The 18,188-nt window shown below is 35.0% G+C and overlaps 2 protein-coding genes across 3 annotated transcripts; one reads left to right on the forward strand and one right to left on the reverse strand.

Annotated features, from left to right (window-relative positions):
* The first annotated feature begins 899 nt into the window (after positions 1–899).
* LOC111809836 (DNA-binding protein, putative (duplicated DUF1399)) lies at positions 900–6,498 on the forward strand. Of its 2 annotated transcripts, XM_087117438.1 has the most exons (10): positions 900–1,052; positions 1,500–1,671; positions 1,891–2,008; positions 2,097–2,363; positions 2,723–3,184; positions 3,338–3,876; positions 4,700–4,901; positions 5,322–5,477; positions 5,552–5,641; positions 5,772–5,925. In XM_087117438.1, exons 2-10 carry the CDS (start codon positions 1,514–1,516, stop codon positions 5,790–5,792), a joined length of 2,013 nt encoding a protein of 670 aa, XP_086973564.1. In that variant the 5' UTR covers positions 900–1,052; positions 1,500–1,513; the 3' UTR covers positions 5,793–5,925. The 2 variants fall into 2 exon arrangements, with proteins under 2 accessions (XP_086973564.1, XP_023552041.2); XM_023696273.2 differs by having other exon boundaries at positions 5,552–6,498.
* Positions 6,499–6,859: 361 nt separating this feature from the next.
* Positions 6,860–14,495, reverse strand: LOC111809839 (adenine phosphoribosyltransferase 3-like). Its single transcript, XM_023696275.2, has 6 exons — positions 14,337–14,495; positions 14,137–14,247; positions 12,229–12,321; positions 11,113–11,262; positions 7,200–7,258; positions 6,860–7,131 (listed from the first exon to the last, which is right to left on the reverse strand). The coding sequence occupies exons 1-6, from the start codon at positions 14,416–14,418 to the stop codon at positions 7,078–7,080; spliced, it is 549 nt and encodes a 182-aa protein (XP_023552043.1). The 5' UTR covers positions 14,419–14,495; the 3' UTR covers positions 6,860–7,077.
* Positions 14,496–18,188: the final 3,693 nt, after the last annotated feature.

The following is an 18,188-nucleotide window of genomic DNA, read 5'->3' on the forward strand; positions in this document are numbered from 1 at the left end:
GCCATATGACATTCGTCTTGGGAAAGTGATCTCGCCCTTGACATAAAATTAATCTCGTGACTTATCTCTCCAGTTGAGAATAAACCTTTGTCTAACCTTCTGGCTTTGCGTCACAGTGTTCTTGTGAGGGCCGCGAGGTTTTCTGTTGGGATTGGCTCACTCAAGCTCCCCTCTTCGACTATGATAATGACATCAAACGTAGGTTCATTATGGCTTAGATCCTTTCTCAACTGTAGCGTCCACATCATTTTCACCCCTCTTGGGTGATGGGTGTTTGTCTAAATGATTGTCGGGTTGGACCTCGTTACTACTAAGCATTTTGCTACGGCAAGAAAATGACTGTGTTCTAGAGTATCACAAAATTGGTTTGTCGAGTTCAAATCCCTAGCTTGATCAAAGTTCTCTTTGCAACTCCTAAGACAAAGAAAGCTGTCGAACTGACAACTTTCATCTTTCACGTAACTCGATACCAAAAGATGTTCAAGCGTCTTGGTCATGAAGTTGTGGGTGGCTCTAGAGTCAACAATGATATTACTCAGGGCTCTATCATTAACCCATGTCTCATATTAAATATTTGTTTTTAAACCAACCAAGGAAACCAAGTCAAATAGATAATTTAAAAAAATAAGAAAATAAAAAATAAAATTGTTAATTTTTTTCACGCTAATTAAAAATTTAGAAATCTATTAAATACTTTTAAATAAATTAAATAAAATCTTAATATATTAATTAATTTAAATAATTTCCATAATATTTTGTCGAAATTTCTCTTGAAATTTTATTGATATTGACATTTTGAATCTTTCTATAATTGTTAGCGAGATGAAGCTTCCCATGCCTTGTGACTTCTTTAATATATATATAATATATATCTATATATATCTATATATATCTATATATACACACACATTTCTTCCTTGCAATTCCTCTCAGATATTTCTCTCTCTCTCTCTCTCTCTCTCATCCTCTTTGTTGTTTGGTCTTTTGATCAGTTCTAACACCGATTTCTTTACACTCCCACTCCAAATCTCGCATGGTCAAGGAATTTTAAGGTAATGTTTTCTATATTCATTAGTTTAATTTTCGATCTACGGTTACTTGATGATTATTGTGATTAGAATCGATAGAGAATTGGAAAAAAGACGAGTCAAACTTAAAATCGTGGTGGTGATGATTATGATGATGATGATCTTTATTTTTTCAGTTACTAGAATTTGAGGTTCGATTTGGACTAGTTTCTGAGAAAATTGGAAGTGTTCTTGTAGAATTGGTTTTTATCTGTTCTTAATGGATATTTTTTCACTGAAGGATGAACTTGTTCGACTATTGAGTAATATTAACGGTTATCGATGTGATTAATGAGGTCGAGGGAGACTTATGGTTGACGATATAATTCCTTGACTAGTTGACAATTATCTTAATGATTGATGAATTATATGTAATAATTCAACGATGGAAGGTAGTTAAGAATGTTTTTCTGAAACGGTTTTCATTCTTAGGTTTTTTCTGCAAAATGGAGAAGAATCAAGAGTTTGAGTGGGCAGAAGCACAACGGATTGAAATAGGTGTTGACCTGGTAGCTGCTGCTAAGCGTCAGCTTCAGTTTCTCTCGGCTGTCGATAGGAATCGATTCCTTTATGAAGGCCCTAGCCTTGAAAGGGCTATTTATCGGTAAGAAATCTAGAGATCGATTTTTGCTCTAACTGATTTCAAATGTTTTTTTTTGTTACTCCTCAAGTGTACTTGTTCATCAGTAATGCGTTTGGCTAAAATTTTTATTCTTAAAGCTTTGTAAATTTATGGAACTATTCTCTTGGATTACTACTTCGTTCTGAATTGATAACAGAGCATTAGATATCAGATTTCTGAAGTGTAAAATTCTACTTGTAGGTACAACGCTTACTGGCTTCCATTGCTTGCCAAACATTCTGAATCTCCACTATTTGAAGGGCCTTTAGCTGTCCCCTTTGACTGTGAATGGATTTGGCATTGTCACAGATTGAATCCTGTACCTTCTAGACTTTGATGTATATAGTTCATTGGTAGACTGGTTTATGTGGTTGAGTGGCTAACAAAATTTTACTTAATTTGTGTAGGTGCGGTACAAATCTGATTGTGAGGAACTTTATGGAAAGATACTTGACAATTCCAATGTTGTATCGACCCTAGGAAGTTCTTGTCTAAGAGAAACCGAAGAAGTTTGGAATGAATTATACCCTGAAGAGCCTTTCAACTTCAACTTCAACTTCAACCCAACCGGAGAGTATCAAGAGGATGCCCTGAAAGTGCTCTCGGGACTTGAAAAATATACCAAATATGATCTTGTTTCAGCTGTTAAAAGACAGAGCCCCTTCTTTTATCAGGTACTGATACTAGACTGATAATTTTATTTGCAAGTGTGCGCAATGAACTTGACTTTGTGCTAAAACTGTCTTAGTCCCCCAAAAAAGAAGGTGATTTAAAAGATAGAAAATGTTCTCAATTTTTATATTCAATCACTGGAAGATTTGATCTAACAAGTTTGAACTTTTTCTGTATGATCTTTCTTTTAGTTTCCCTCTAGGGAACTTCTTGTGTTCTTTGTTTATTTTCAGCATCTTTGCCAATGATGACATTAGCATTTTTAGTAAAAATAAAATGTATCATTTTACATCAATATTATTCAGATGATTGAACTTCCCGTCATTCATCATATGTTCTGTCCTTCAATTGCTGTGGACAGGTGTCCCGACCTCATATGGACAATGAAGTTTTCCTTCAAGAAGCTGTGGCTAGATACAAAGGATTTCTATATTTAATCAAAAGCAACAGGGAGAAGTCTATAAAACGCTTTTGTGTTCCAACATATGATATTGATCTAATTTGGCATACTCATCAATTGCACCCTATTTCATATTGTAAAGACTTGAAAAACTTACTTGGTATGGTATTGGCGCATGATGATATGGATTCAGACCGAACAAAAGGGAAGAAATTGGATACTGGGTTCTCTGGAACTACAAAACAGTGGGAAGATACATTTGGTACTAGGTACTGGAAGGCAGGTGCAATGTATAGAGGCAATAGCCCATCTCCTCTCCTGCTAAACTCGTATTCAGGTTCAACTAACTTGATTAAAGACGACGTGGTTTCATCCCAAGAGCGTCAAAACATAGTTCATCTTCCAGAATTAAAGACGGTTGAGGTATCTCATTTTTCTTTATTTATTCTCATATTCCATTCCCGTTTTTCCCATGAATTTTTTGTGAAAATCTTAAGGTAACTGACACGAATGTATAAACATGGAAATGAACTTATCCTACTTCCACTTGTTATATATTACATGTTTCTTGTTCAGGTCCTGTTGGAGTTTGTGGAAGTTAAAAACAAACCAGAAGGGTTGAAAGGAATTTTTTTTGTGCAATTTATGAAAAGTCAACCAGATGCAATATTCAGTGCCAAACGGAAACTAAGCATATTATCTGAGACGGGGGTGAAACAGGTAGCTTCTTTTCAGTGTGAACCTAAAGGAGATCTGCAATTTGAGCTCATCTGCAATAGGGCTTCCAGCATACCGATAACACGGACCAGCTTAACATTGGGCTCCATTTCACTCCCTCTACATGACATTCTTGTTCCAACCTCTAAGCTCTCAATGGAGAGATGGTTGGAGTTGAAGCCAGCTTTTGACCATGTAAGCTCAAAGCCAATTTCCCTCAGAGTGGCTATCTCATTCACCGTTCCCCACCCTGCACCACGGGAACTTCATATGTTTTTTTCTCGAGAACTATCCAGATGGACTTCTTTTCTCCCTTCCTGCACAAAGATGCAGCACTCAAAGGGTTGGATGCAAGTCACTGATGAAGCAGGCAATGAGGTCATCAGCCTTCAATTGAGGTAAGGTGATTCTTCCTTTCTAGTAGCTCAGGAGTTGATGCTATATTTATGGTTACAAGTACATACTCACTGTCTAAGAAGCATGGCGGAATATGAGACACAAATATGACATGACATGGATATGGAGACACATTCATTAAAATCTAACAAACCGACATGGAAAAGACACGTTTAATAAAATACACATTTATTTATTATTATTATTTTCTTATACTAGAGGAAAAATCAAAGTAAATAAGTCTATGCATTTATATTATGCAAAAAAAAAAAAAAAAAAGTTTGATATATTTCGCTTACAAAATTGGGGTTTAATACATGTCAAACATGTTGGACTCGGTTGATTTTGTATAACTATTGTCTAACACATAGCTATTGTGCTAACAAGTGTTCAACTAGTATGAGAGTGTTCAAGTGTCAGACACGGACACACTAGCCACACTAAAGTGTTTGTGCTTCTTAACTCACCATGTTTCCTCTTATGTGTTTGCTTTATAATAATAATGTTGCAATTGCAGTTGATATAAATGCGGTCTTTGTAGATTAATCATCTTTGTAGACAATTATCCAAAGTCTTCAATGAGCAATCTTTGAACTCGTTTGACATCCCATTTGTGAAGTTCATAAAGTCAAGTTCCTCTATACCTCTAAAGCATAGAGATGCTTTTATTCGACAGATTAGAGTCTTGGATACCACTTTCCTACATTCCCAATGTCAATGACAATTTATATGATAGTTTTATAACTTGTTTACAAATATTATCATATAATTACACTCCAGTTATGCGGTTCCTAATTTTCTTTGTTTTCATTCTATTTTTATAAGGGATTCTTTGAAGGAAAAGGTGGGGAAGAATTCCATTCCAACAAGTAAGGAGGTGATTGGCATAAAAATGTCCGGTGAATCAAGCCTTCTTGCTGAGTTTGTAAAGACAGGGTGGTCTCTGATTGATGGTCAATGGTTTCTTGATTTTCAAAAAAAATCCAATGAAGATGATCATCTTTTCAAGCTTGTGGGCAAGCGGCTGGTATGTATGGTCCCTGTTGTGGTAATTTGATTCTTATTATTTCATGATGCTGGAGCTCTTAAAAGAAAAAACACTCTGCTTCTCTATTATCATATCGAAAAACTAGAAAGTCTGCTGCTATTTTCCTTATTGACCAGAAAAACTAGACATAGTTACACAATGAAAATATCATATCATATACAAGTCGATATAATTATTTGAGCATGCAATGCGTTCATCTACTAACTTTTCTCTAACAAACATTTGCACCCGAAATTCAAGCATACTAGTTGAATTTCCTAAGCTGATTTGGCCTTGAATGTTTAGGAGACCTTCATGTTTAAAAATAACATGTCAATGGAATAACTTTTTCAGCATGTAACTTTTCATCTTGATGACTTTAAATGTTTCCTATTTTCTGGCAAACATTTGCTTGTATAGGTGAAGTTTTTCCAGGGCAGTAAGCTGGATTATGAGCCCAAAAATTGTGGTAAACATAACCATGATTCGGACTTCGTGACTGCTATCGAATTCTCTGCAGAATATCCGTATGGAAGAGCAGTGGCATTGTTTGACTTGAAATTTGGAGTTATTAAGGTACTACTTCCATTCACTCTTGCAAATTGAATGTTTGAGAATGATACTGACCGACTCTATATTGTGATAAAAAGATAAAAGAAGAATGGATGGTGGTGCCCGGAATCATGACAGCTTTTCTTCTCCTTCATGCACGGAAGAAAAAAGGGTATAATGGCCTAACTGTAAGTGAAGAAAACTTGGAGGTTGCCCCTGTTCCTGAGAGTGTTCATACGTCTGGCAAGGAAGAAAATAATATGAATTTAATCGATGTATCCTTGTCAAGTACTGATTTAAAAGTCAATGTTTCTGAAGGTGTTTCTAACGAGAATGTAACAATACCTTTGAAAGAGGATGAGCTTAGTAGTCATTGTGGCCGATGTGATGCTGGAGGTTACACTGCAGGGTCCGGAAACATGGTGAAGAGCGGTGGATGTGGTGGATGCGGTGCTGGCGGTTGTGGTGGTGGGTGTGGAAACATGGTGAAGAGCGGTGGCTGTGGTGGTTGCGGTGCTGGCGGTTGTGGTGGTGGATGCGGAAATATTATAAACAGTGGTGGCTGTGGTGGATGCGGCGCTGGCGGCTGTGGTGGTGGGTGCGGAAATATTGTAAACAGTGGCGGATGTGGTGGATGCGGTGCTGGAGGTTGTGGTGGTGGGTGCGGAAATATTGTAAATAGTGGTAGTTCTGTTGGTGGAATCGTGGCAAAGAGTGGTGGGTGTGGTGGTGGCTGTGGCGGTGGCTGTGGCGGCGGATGCGGCGGTTTTGGCCATAAAACTGCCCAACCAAATGAAGGCAACCAGAGTGATGCAATTATTGCATGAGGTATTACGGAATGCCTAATAAAACAAAGTGTTTGTATTGTATTACTTTCCTTCCATATAAAGAAAGTATAATACCCAAAGCCTGAAAAACCTATCCAATAATAAACACATGATTGTATGCCTGTGTGAATGTCATGGTTTGTGTATGTCTTATTATCTGTAAAGTGTTTGTCTGTATATATTCACAAATAAATGTGCACGACCTTTTTATTTCTTTTTCAATTTCGAACTTATATATTATTAAGATTTGTTCGAGTCGATTTGCGTTAAGGTCATCTCTCTATTTCATAGGCAATAGAGAGTGTTGGATGAAAGTCCCACATCGGCTAATTTAGAGAATAATCATGGGTTCATAACTCCGTCCATTGGTCTGAAGCCTTTTAGGAAAGCCGGACAATATCATACTATTGTGGAGAGTCGTGTTCATCTATGCAAATTCTTAATTCCGTTTTAAAGTTTCATCTAGTAAGCTCAATTGTATTCCATCGTTGGAAAAATAGGCTTAAAACACCCAGAAAAGCTTCTCTCGAGCTCGAATCGAGACGACATACAAAGCCAATATATAATGGAGAAAGAATGGAGGTGGAAATCACAATGGCTTTTTTCCCACAAGATTCGGAACATAAAATTCAAAGATTAAATTGGACAAAGAAAAAAAAAAAAGACGAGGAACAGAAACAAACACCTGAGAATGTTGAGATCAAAATGATTCCGGCAACAAGTGGCTGTCGTCTAATGTACACATCTCGTTTTACCGTCGTACACGGCGGCGATTTAACCATCTTACGCCGCCGTATTCATCGGTACTCCACTAAAATGTACAGTGGTTTCCCTCTCAATCTCTCTCGACCCTGCCAAAAGAGTTTATTAAATATTTATTATTATTAGAAGAACATAGGAGTATATGAACCAAGCTTACCTTTAAATCCGGCAATTCAATTACGCATGCGCATTCAACCACTTCGGCTCCAGCTCGTTCTACCAAACAAAGCACTGCTCGTCAGATTATGAATTATAAATATATTACATAATTAAACATACATTTTTACTTACTACTTTTAACTTTATTTATTTAGTACTAAAGTTAATTAATTAGCATAATTACGATGAACATAGCTGCTTCAAAATTTTCTATTTTTTTAATTACAAATTAAGTCCAAATCTATTATTCCATTTTTCTTAAAAAAGGATCAATTATTTACTGTTCTATTTATTTTTGTGGGAACCGAAATAGGAGATAGAGATTCTACTTGGCAAGGATAAAGTTTCTCCATTTATTATTCATTTAAAACAATTGTCATTATTTTATTTTTCAATATAACTATTAATTGGGTTGATTTACTCCGTTGATAACATAATTTTCAAATCCAACAAAAATACCATTAATAACATAATTTTTAAATCCAACAAAAATACCATTAAAAAAAAATATTTATTAAATTTTTTTATCAGTTGAATCAATAATAAGGACTAATGCTACTAAGAAAACAAAACTGAAGTGAAATAAGTAAATTAGTCTAATTAGAAAAAAGAAAAAAAAAAAAAAAAATTCCAAGGTAAGACCACAGCAAGACATTAAACTCGTTAAAACCAAAAACATAAAACTCATTAGAATTTGAAAGGGAATACAAAAGGTTTTTCATTTTTGGAAATGTGTGAACTTGAAAAGTCTTTAGTCAAAGAATTAGGCGGGGACGAGGATAGGAAGTATAATCGCCGTCCCAACCCCATTTATCCAATGGGGAGAAATCTCACCCCACTTCCTCTCCCATTCCCTTTTTGTGATACCCGTTCGGGGCGAATCCCATGAAACTCTAGACCCGCAAGTTAAATGGACATCTTAACCTGCTATAATCTTCTCAAACCAAGTTATTTATATATTTGTTGTTTGAACCACGTCTATCACTTATATTACTTTTTAGTAATAGTGAGACCGTTTCCACTTTTTTCCTCTTGATGACATTATTGCTACATTGAGTTGACTAGTTTATTTTTCTCACTAACTCTTTCTCAAACATATTCCCATGACATCAAATAATAGTGGGTTTGAGATACAGTACTCGTGTGATTTTAAATGTGCATCTGTCAAGTTTTTAATAGCATTGGATGACATGTAGGTAGGGGTCCTTTGCCTTCCCACATTGCTGAGTCCTTTCCAAAACAAATTTCAAGTCATCGTAGTAGAGGAATACTTGTTGTAAAGACCGAAAATTCAAGTAAGATTTGTGTATTTTCTCCCTCCATTAACAGATTTTTTTCTTGGTCAATTGAGTTTATTTGGAAATGATGTATGTCAGGTTGAGTATGAAAGCAATGCACGTATATGGATGAAGATGATACCATGTATGCGTGAAAATGATGCACATATATACATGAAAGTGATGCATACCTATAGGGTTCGATGATCATAAAATTGGTATACATTTTTTAAGTCCAAATTTATTCATGCCAGAATAATTAATGTTTTAAAAGATTTTTTTTTTTTTGGAATTTCAAGCCAAAGCCTATTTTATTTTAAGTCTATGGTTAATTATTTTAAACTATGAATTTTAAAGTTGTAATTTCCGTCTACAAATCTTTTTACACTAGGATGACTTTACCCTCCAAAAATAAATATATTACTATAAACATTGATATAATAAATTTAATCTCGCTATGCAATCTTATCTTAACCCATGCATCAAGCAACACATTTAAACTCATTGTCCTGCAATAAGTCTATCATTGGTGTTGCTTTAACCATCCTGATATTTTTTACTCATCAACAATTCTACCTTTAGTAAATACTCGAGCTTAGACATCCTGTTATTCGACCTACAACCACCCTAGAGGAACTCCACAAATTTTGTATCATCTACCTTAGTCTACATGTGTTCTCTGTTTCCTCGAACACTTTTGGAGTGCCTCAAGACGTTAGTTTAAGAAATGGTTGATGTATGGGTTAACTTATGATTGCATAGTAAAATTAAACTTAATACACTCAAGTGCATAATCATACATTTGTTTTTGGAGTGCAAAAGGAATGTCATTTCATTTTAATAATTTTATTTTGGAAAGGAATAAGCATCGAGACCTCTCCGAACATGTCATCAAATGCTATCAAGAATCTTTAAATTTGAGATCACAAGATTACTACATTCCAAACCCATTAATATTGATATCACAGGGACGTGTTAGAGGAGGAGTTATCAAAGATGCCAATCAGTTGGCCTTGTGCAACAACATGACATCAACAGGCAAAAAGCGAAAACTACCTTACTACCTCTAAGAAATGATACGCATGCTCCAAATAACTATGACCATGAAAACAACCCTACTTGAAAAGATTGCGCCGTGATTGAAGGAAAAGTATTAAACAAAAAGAACTCGACAAAAAAAAAAAAAGAAAAAATAATAATAATAATAAAATAGTAGACCAACTTAAACTTAAAACAAATATCGATTTTGGACGTTGAGAATAATATCACAGAATTTTAACAAGATATTTGAACAATACTATCTTTTATAAAACTTAATTTTCTTATTTATCTATATTTAACTAATGCAAAATTGTATTTTAGATTAGTTCATATTATAACTTTAAATCATTAGTATTTAAAAAGGTAACATTTAAATTTAAAAAACAAATTAATCATATACAAAGTAACAATATAAATGATACCTTCTTAATTTAATAAAATAGAATTAGATCGAGAAATAACATAAATTTCTCAATTCAATTACTAAATGCATTTAAGTAGTTTTAAATTTAATTTTTTTTTTCTTTTTTCAGTAAGTCCACACAACCATGCAATTGGCTATAAAACATTTTTCTTTTTTATTTTTACATTGCCTAATTTTTCCCTAAAGTTTTAAAATTTTAGGCTAAATATATGTAATTAGTCCTTAATATTTAGGTGTACTTTTGAGTTTACTTCTCGTAAATTGAAATAGAAAGAAAAAAGAAAAACTTATCAAATAATCATATCAAAATTTAGCCTAAAGTTTAGATGGAACTAGTGCTACCATATTATCAACTAATTTCTCCATTTATTTGTTACTAAGCTAGCGGATATTGTCTTCTTTGGACTTTTGTCTTTCGGGCTTCCCCTCAAGGTTTATAAAAAGCATTTGCTAGAGAGAGGTTTCTACACCGGTATAAAGAATGTTTCGTTCTCCTCCCCAACTGATGCAAGATCTCACAATCCACCCCCGTTTGAAGCTCAACGTCCTCGCTGCCACTCGTTATCTCCTTCAATCAATGTGGGACCTCCTCCCCCATCCACCCCTTTCGAGGGCCAGCGTCCTTACTGACACACAATCTCATGTCCACCCCCTTCGGGACTCAGTCTCCTAGCTGACACATTGCCTGATAGCTCTAATACTATTTGTAACGGGCCAGACCCACCGCTATAAATATTTTCCTCTTTAGGCTTTCCCTTTTGGACTTTGCCTCAAGGTTAATAATGCATTTACTAGGGAGAGGTTTCCACAGTTTTATAAAAAAAAATGCTTCGTTCAAGGTCTAGCGCCCTCACTGGCACTTGTTCCCTTCTCCAATCGATGTGGGACCCCCCAATCCACCCCCTTCGGGGCCCAACGTCTTTACTGGCACACTGCCTCGTGTCCACCCCTTCAAATATTGTCCTCTTTGGGCTTTTCCTTTTGGGGTTCCCCTCATAAAAAATGTTTCGTTCTCTCTCCAACCAAGGTGGGGATCTCACAATGTGAACGAATTGACTTATTTGAAGAAAATAAGAGCATTCTAGAATAGAATCCATCATTTTCAGACATGAACAGGAATTTAAAAGACAAAATAGGCAGGCAAAGTTGAGGGATTGGAGAAAAAATACCAAGTAAATTGATGGCTGCACAGACGGTGCCGCCGGTGGCAATCAAGTCATCAACAACCAAAGCACGTTCGCCCGCCTCCACAGCGCCCACATGCATTTGGAGGCAATCCCTTCCATACTCCAACACGTACTCTTCAAACATAACTTCACCTGCAAACCAATAACGCCAATCCAACCCATAATTGAAATTTCTCTCTTTTATAAGCACAAACAAAAACACATCAACATCTCAAAATCATTTCATTGTTTTTAGGGAATCATTTCACATGCTCTGCCTCTTCTACTAAGTTACAAAAGCAACCAATGTGATCTTCCACTTGGGATGTATAGTCTTTCCCACTTACATTTTGGAAATGGAGTGTCTTCAACTTAGCTAATGTTGCTATTCTTGTGACACGTTTTCTTCTTTTTGTTATCGTGTAAGTAATTGGTTTAGTAAGTCGATTTAACTACTTAATTTCATCGAATTTAACCTTTGACTTAGAACTTCTTGACAAAATCATACAATCTTGAGAAAACTCTTGTTCAAGTGAGGTTTTCCAAATGAATCTTCTACTTGAAATAAGTGATAAAATTAATATTGTGAGATCTCACATTGGTCGTGGAGGAGAACGAAACATTATTTATAAGAGTGTGGAAACCTCTACCTAGCAGACGCATTTTAAAAATCTTGAGGAGAAGCCCGAAAGAGAAAGTCCAAAAAGAACAATATTTGGTAGTGATGGACTTGGGTCATTACAAATATACACAAATTGTTAAATTTTTGTGGTTAAATTTTTGTTTATGTGGTGCCACGATACTTCGTGTGTACAGCTAGACAAGACTATTTTTATGAAAATTAGCTCATCGATAATTATTAGATGCTTTTTAGTTGGATTGAATATTGTACTAAGAAGTTTTGAAACGTCTCGTTTTGTGGTCGAGAGCTTGCAACGCATGCTCGAGGAGTTGGTTTCCCTTCCCGTTTTCAAGAAAAGGTTCGATTGGTGTGGTTAGCATGTCTTTATACTACTATTGTTTGGAGAGTTTGAAAGGAAAGAAACAACAAGTTTTCTAGGAGTGGAGTGTTTTGTGATCATACTAATTCAGAATCATTGAAAGGAATAAAAGCATTACCAGGCAATTTCTTTGGCTTTCTCAGTGGCACAAACTTAGCTCCAATGGCCAACGCAATTGGAGGACCAAAAAGAAACCCTCGCGCCTCAACTCCTGAAAATACAATCAACCAAACAGATTCAAATCACCATGGATGAGAAACAAAAGCTTGACTAATTACACTAAACGAAAGCAAGAAAACAAAAATCTTGATTAAACCCAACAGTGTTCTTGTTGGTCAATAAAACAAGCTGTTCAATCAAAATCATACAAGACATTTAATTTCAACTATAGAACAACAATCCATATTCTAAACCAGAATTCCACAAGTTTACAGTCAAGAGCGGCCTAATTGGTGAAGACTAAATATACATTATGTAAGTCAATGAAGACAAGAAAATCAAAGATCTGAAAGCATAAGGAAGTGGAAGCCGTAATAACCCATCAAAAGAAAAATGGTGTCCTGAGTTTGGTAAAGTGGTAGCCACAGAACAAACTTGCTTCAGCTTTAATAAAAAATGAATAGATCACACTATCATTCAACAGCTTTGAAAAGATGCAATGTTCATATATTATGATGGGGGAAATAATTAGGTAAGTTCTTAATTTCAACATCTTGAGAAAAAAAAAAAAAAAATCAAATAATCACTTAGATGAATGATTTTCCTCAAATATTAATGCAAAAACTGGAATATCATGGAAATGCAAAAAAAAAAAAGAAAAGAAGATAATTACAAGATATATATCTATATATATATTATAATCCTTGACCCATACCGTAATGTTTTCTACAGACAAAAATTAAAAATAATTTTATAGACGAGAAATTAATTTCCCAAAATAAATTTCAAAAACTGTTTACAGAATAAAATAATAATAATGATAACATATTTTCTCAATGAACTGTGCAGATATTATTATTGATAATAATTATAAATTAACACGTAACAAAAAAAAAAAAAAAAAAAAAAATCAGTGACAATAAATAAATAAAGAACCGTCCAAACCCTTTTTTTTTTTTTTTTTTTTTTTAATTTATAAATTTAAAAATACTTTTAAAATAATCTAAAAGGAAATTTCCAGAAAATATACCAAAAAAGAAAAAAAAAAGTTGTCACAGCTTTTTCCGTTTTGTTTCTTGATCTTCCAAAAAATTATTTTGAATTTCTAGTAATTTTTCATAATTTGATTTTTTATTTTTATTTTTAGCTTTGAAATTGTAAGCCATTTTTTGAAAAACTAAATTGAACAAAAAAGTTTCAACCAAACAAACATACTTTTTGAAAACAAAAACAAAAACAAAAACAAAAAAAAAAAAAAAAAAAAAAAAAAAAAACCAGAAAGAAACAGAAACAATAACTTTGTTAAGATAAATTTCAAAATATTTTCCATAAAAATCCATCGATGCAACAGAAGGGGGAAAAAATTGCAAAATGCATCACAAAATCAACGCGTTCATCATTGGACGCAACTAGAACTACAGAGAAGATGACAAAAGAAGAGAAATGGACAAGACAGAGAATCGCCATCTGTTAATTAGGCGTGGAAATCCACATTTTGCAATGGCGACGAACAGAACAACGTTCTGGCGGCCCTATCCGACCTCCATCGAGGGGCCACAATCATATCATCCATGCAAATCGGATCTCACACACACAAACAGAAACGCGATTTCCTCCTGATTCTCCTCTCTTAACCGTTCAATTCACGGAAAAACCGTGTTCGTCGACGGCATTCACAAAATTACCAAAAACACAAAAGAAGAAAAAAAAAATCAACCAGTAGACACAGTTATGGACATCGCTACATTCGAACAGATTGATAACGACGCCTCCAAGTTCTGAACTCCTAATCGAGAAAAGAAACTGCAGGAAAAAAAAAAAAAAAAAAAAAAAAAAAAAAAAGAGAATCTCTCTCCGTTTTCTTTACCCGCAACGACGGTGATGTTTTTCCCCTTATATCGCTCCACGAACATGTCAATCGCATCCTTGAAGGCCTTCGGTTGAAGCAACAGAGTCGTAATGTCCTGGAACATGATACCTAACATCCGCTAATCGCTCATCAAAAACCTTCGAAAATCGACGGAATCGCAAAAGGAAAAAAGGAAGAAGAAGAAGAAGAAACTAAACCTGGTTTCGGAAAATCAGGAACGACGCGGATGTTAGTCCGGATGCCATGGATGCGAGGATCTTCGTCTCGAACGGCCGACATTGCTCTGATTCAGAGGACTGAAGAAACAAGATGAAAACAAAAGAAAATCTCTCCTCTGTGTATACTTTTTTGGAGAAGGAAAATGAAAAGTGCGTCCGGAAGAGAGAGATATTATACATATAAGATTATCGAAATAATTTAAGAAAATATATACTAATTTATTTTTTCGAAAAATCAATAACAAATTAATTATAAATTTTAAAATATAATGTACCGATCTGCTTTTTTTAGAGCCTCGAGCTACAAACCACTACTATTGACCTAAAATGACTCGCTACCTCCGACTTATCACCAGCAATCGGTTCACGATTCCAACCTCAACAGTTGGCAACTAAGCACAAGGGTTGCGCTCATTGCCAGACATAACCCAACACCTTACAACACGAGCTGACAATGACATGTACCACCAGTGTCCGTGTTTCCAAAGACACTCCTCTCTTTCAAAGCCCCGACGTGATAGTATTGGTCGATACTTTCAAAGTAAAAAAAAGAGGGAATCAAGAACATTTAGGAGTAAAAAATCGAGACTCGGATCTATCTTGACCCCTGTTTAGAGCTCATCTATCTCATTATAGATATCTTGAGGTTACTAGTCATGGTGTTCGTAATCAACTTAAATAGCATAGGCACTCGAGGTGCGACCTCATCATGATTTCATTCATCTCATAGGCACTAGATAGATTCTTTATCCCCACAATATCATCATCATAAGTGAGAGAGGGACCCTCGTGTCGGTCAACTATCATGTACTCATGTTGTCACTTGCCCTCATTCGAACAAGTTCACAACCAATGAATAGTTGGAGGTCTCCTAATCTCCCCTACACACGACATTTTTATGGCACTATAAAGTTCATACGTCTCATGGCTCGACCATATCCATACTAACTCTCATCGATCGGGACAAGAATAATCTAACCTCAATCCCTTTATGACTAAGACCTACAATACACTAAACATACGAGAGATCAATTAGATATAAAATTAAAAGTTTAAGAACCTACCGTGACCATTTAGACACAAAATTAAAAACTTAGGAGACCTATTGTGACATCCGAGTAAAGGAGAGGTACATAAATGAATCGAGACAACATCCGGATAAGAACAATTCTTATAATAAGATGACTTAAAAAGGCTTACCAGAAGTGAAAGTCACGACCTATACCAACAAAGTGAACCTTCCGTTTCAGTAACTCAACCATAGAAACTTCTCGGTTAAGAGTGCTAAGTGTACTTTACTTGGTGCAACTTTATGTTGGGTGACCTCCTCGAAATTTCTTAGAATGCATGTGAGCCAGCCTAAAGCATGCGAGAAGAACTCGTGGTTGTCTGTGACCATGTCGTAGGGTAATGACGGGGCCATTAGATGCTGAATTTGATCTGGGCATGAGTCGTTACACCTTTTAAATAATTTTTAAAATTCAATAATATTTTAGACACCCGATCTAATTTTTTTTTCAAAATTTGACATGTAAGACACAACGGTCAAGATTAAATATATAATTTAATAAACTATATATATATATACCAAATAGAATTTTACATTATTTATTAGCTTGATTGCCAATATCTTTTGGCAACTTTGTTAGCTAAGGGCCCAATAAATCAATTTAATAAATGCAAGTTTGAAAATCTAGTTGCATTTTTTATATTCTATGCTTTTCTCATGCCAACTAATTCTTCAAATGTCTCATTTTTTTTCTTCTAACTTATAATATAAAGTTTAATTGATGGGTTGTTACATATAGTTCATATAATATAAAGTTAAATTGACGAGGTATTATACTTAGTTATATAGCTCTCTCTTATCGACCCTTTAGTCATAACATTACTCGTGTAATTACGAGTTGATTTAAAACTGAATCAATTTAGACCGTCTCTTATCGACCGTCTATCATGCAGAAACTAAGCTCGTTCGGTCATACATTCTGCTCCTGTGTGCATGTTTGCACGTTGCGACTCTAGCCGACTTGACTCTACTCTAGGCTAAGTTATTTGGCTCAACTTTGGCTCTAGTCTAGGTCAAGGTCCTTCGAATGCAATGTAACATCTTATCTCGTCATGATGCTCAATAACATAGTACATGCTTCATGATATTATCTCATGTCCTGAAATGTCACTCACTCAGACACACTTATCGAGAATCGACCCATGAGCTCTGTTTATCGTTGAGACACCTCGAACATTCATTCATTCAAGTATTATCAAGACATGAACTATCAAATTATCGAATCATATAAATACTTCTAATAAGTGAAATTAAAAATGACCGGCAAACGATGTTACCTTTTAACTTAACTAGGAGTGCGTGATTATCTCATAAATTTGAGAGACTTGTCCATGTAGCTTGCTTATACCTCGAGACAAGCACAGATGATTCACGATTGTTGTTTGATTCTTTCTCTCCTCATCATAATCAACCGCTTTGGCCCGTTATGTATCGCCATTAGCCTCATAGTTTTAAAACGCGTGTTCGTTCTCCTCTCCAACCGATATGAGATCTCACAATCCACCCTCCTCATTGGCACTCGTTCATCTCTCAAATCGATGTGGGATCTCACAGCATGTAACACCCATATAAACGAGAGATACATGAATGAACTAAAACCATATTTGAATAAGAGTAATCACGAGGATATGATGGTTGAAAAACGTTCAAAAAATTGATAATTACTACATATACCAACAAAACGCACCTTCCTTTTACGGTTCGGTTCGGTTCGTATTAGTCTGTGGGGATAGTTTCTAGACCGGACCAATATATCTCGAATATCGTTTCTCCTTTTTCTAGCTCTGGTTTACACGAGTTGTCGTATCGTGTCGTGTTATGGAAAAGTTGAAAGGAATGTGTAGCCTAATAAAGAGGCCAATGATTCAATATATTTAATGTAAAAAGTGGGATATTTAAAGACCTAACACTCTAAAGCATGAAGCTATGGATAACATAATGGACCACAACCCCAAAAAATAAATTAAATGAAAATAACATTTTAAATAGCTTTTTGGTTGACTTAAAGGGACAACCATTATCCCTCCCTACCATCTAGGCTTAGGTCTACTCTAGTGATTAAAATGATTGAACAATCTTTTTAATTATGATATCATTTATTATTATTTTTTAAAAACATATATCGACCCGTGATAATTGTTGATCGTTACAGGTATAAATCCCAACAATATGTCGGTTGACAGAGACGTCAACCAATTGAGTGGGGGAGGATGTCACGGTCATGCATGTCCAAGGCGTGTTGTCAATCTTGTTTGTCCACGTATTGTCCATGGTTGCATGCTTGTTCCAAACCCTTTTTACATGTTTTCATCCTAGATAGGTCTTTAGCATTTTATATTGGGTCAGTACGAGGTGTATGATCGTTCACCAAAATCGTGTCTACAGTTGTAAGAGCTAAAATGCCCCAAAATGTACTATAGAGGGATATATAGTTACGGTGCACTTTGCGTGCCTGTTTACTACTTTTGTTATTAGAAGAATTAGGGGCGTCTGTGTATTGAGTTGAGTCGATGGACATTTTTAGGCTAAATTCAATTGTTCGGGTTGAAGTTTTTTTCAACGTAAACAATTCTGATTAAATAATGAACCGAACCGAATCAAACCCACTCTAACCATAATTTTTTTACATTGAATTGGTTCGAGTTGTTTGAGTACATTTTCAATATATATTTTGAAAAATTATCCAAAAATAAATAATTATGAAATTAAATAAAAATAAAATAAACAATGCATATATAATTTTAAAATTACATTTTTTTAAA

Source organism: Cucurbita pepo, chromosome 14 (genome assembly GCF_057944985.1).
Source record: "Cucurbita pepo subsp. pepo isolate OVF chromosome 14, ASM5794498v1, whole genome shotgun sequence".
NCBI lineage: Eukaryota > Viridiplantae > Streptophyta > Magnoliopsida > Cucurbitales > Cucurbitaceae > Cucurbita > Cucurbita pepo.

Bases quoted from the DNA above. Each gene is read 5' to 3' on its own strand.
- LOC111809839 (XM_023696275.2), bottom strand. From the start codon at position 14,418: ATGTCGGCCGTTCGAGACGAAGATCCTCGCATCCATGGCATCCGGACT. The intron at 14,248-14,336 runs GTTTAGTTTCTT...AGCGGATGTTAG, and splicing joins TCCTGATTTTCCGAAACCAG to GTATCATGTTCCAGGACATT. The intron at 7,259-11,112 runs GTATTTTTTCTC...TTTGTTTGGTAG, and splicing joins TGCAGCCATCAATTTACTTG to AACGAGCTGGAGCCGAAGTG.
- LOC111809836 (XM_023696273.2), top strand. From the start codon at position 1,514: ATGGAGAAGAATCAAGAGTTTGAGTGGGCAGAAGCACAACGGATTGAA. The intron at 3,185-3,337 runs GTATCTCATTTT...TTTCTTGTTCAG, and splicing joins CAGAATTAAAGACGGTTGAG to GTCCTGTTGGAGTTTGTGGA. The intron at 4,902-5,321 runs GTATGTATGGTC...TTGCTTGTATAG, and splicing joins AGCTTGTGGGCAAGCGGCTG to GTGAAGTTTTTCCAGGGCAG.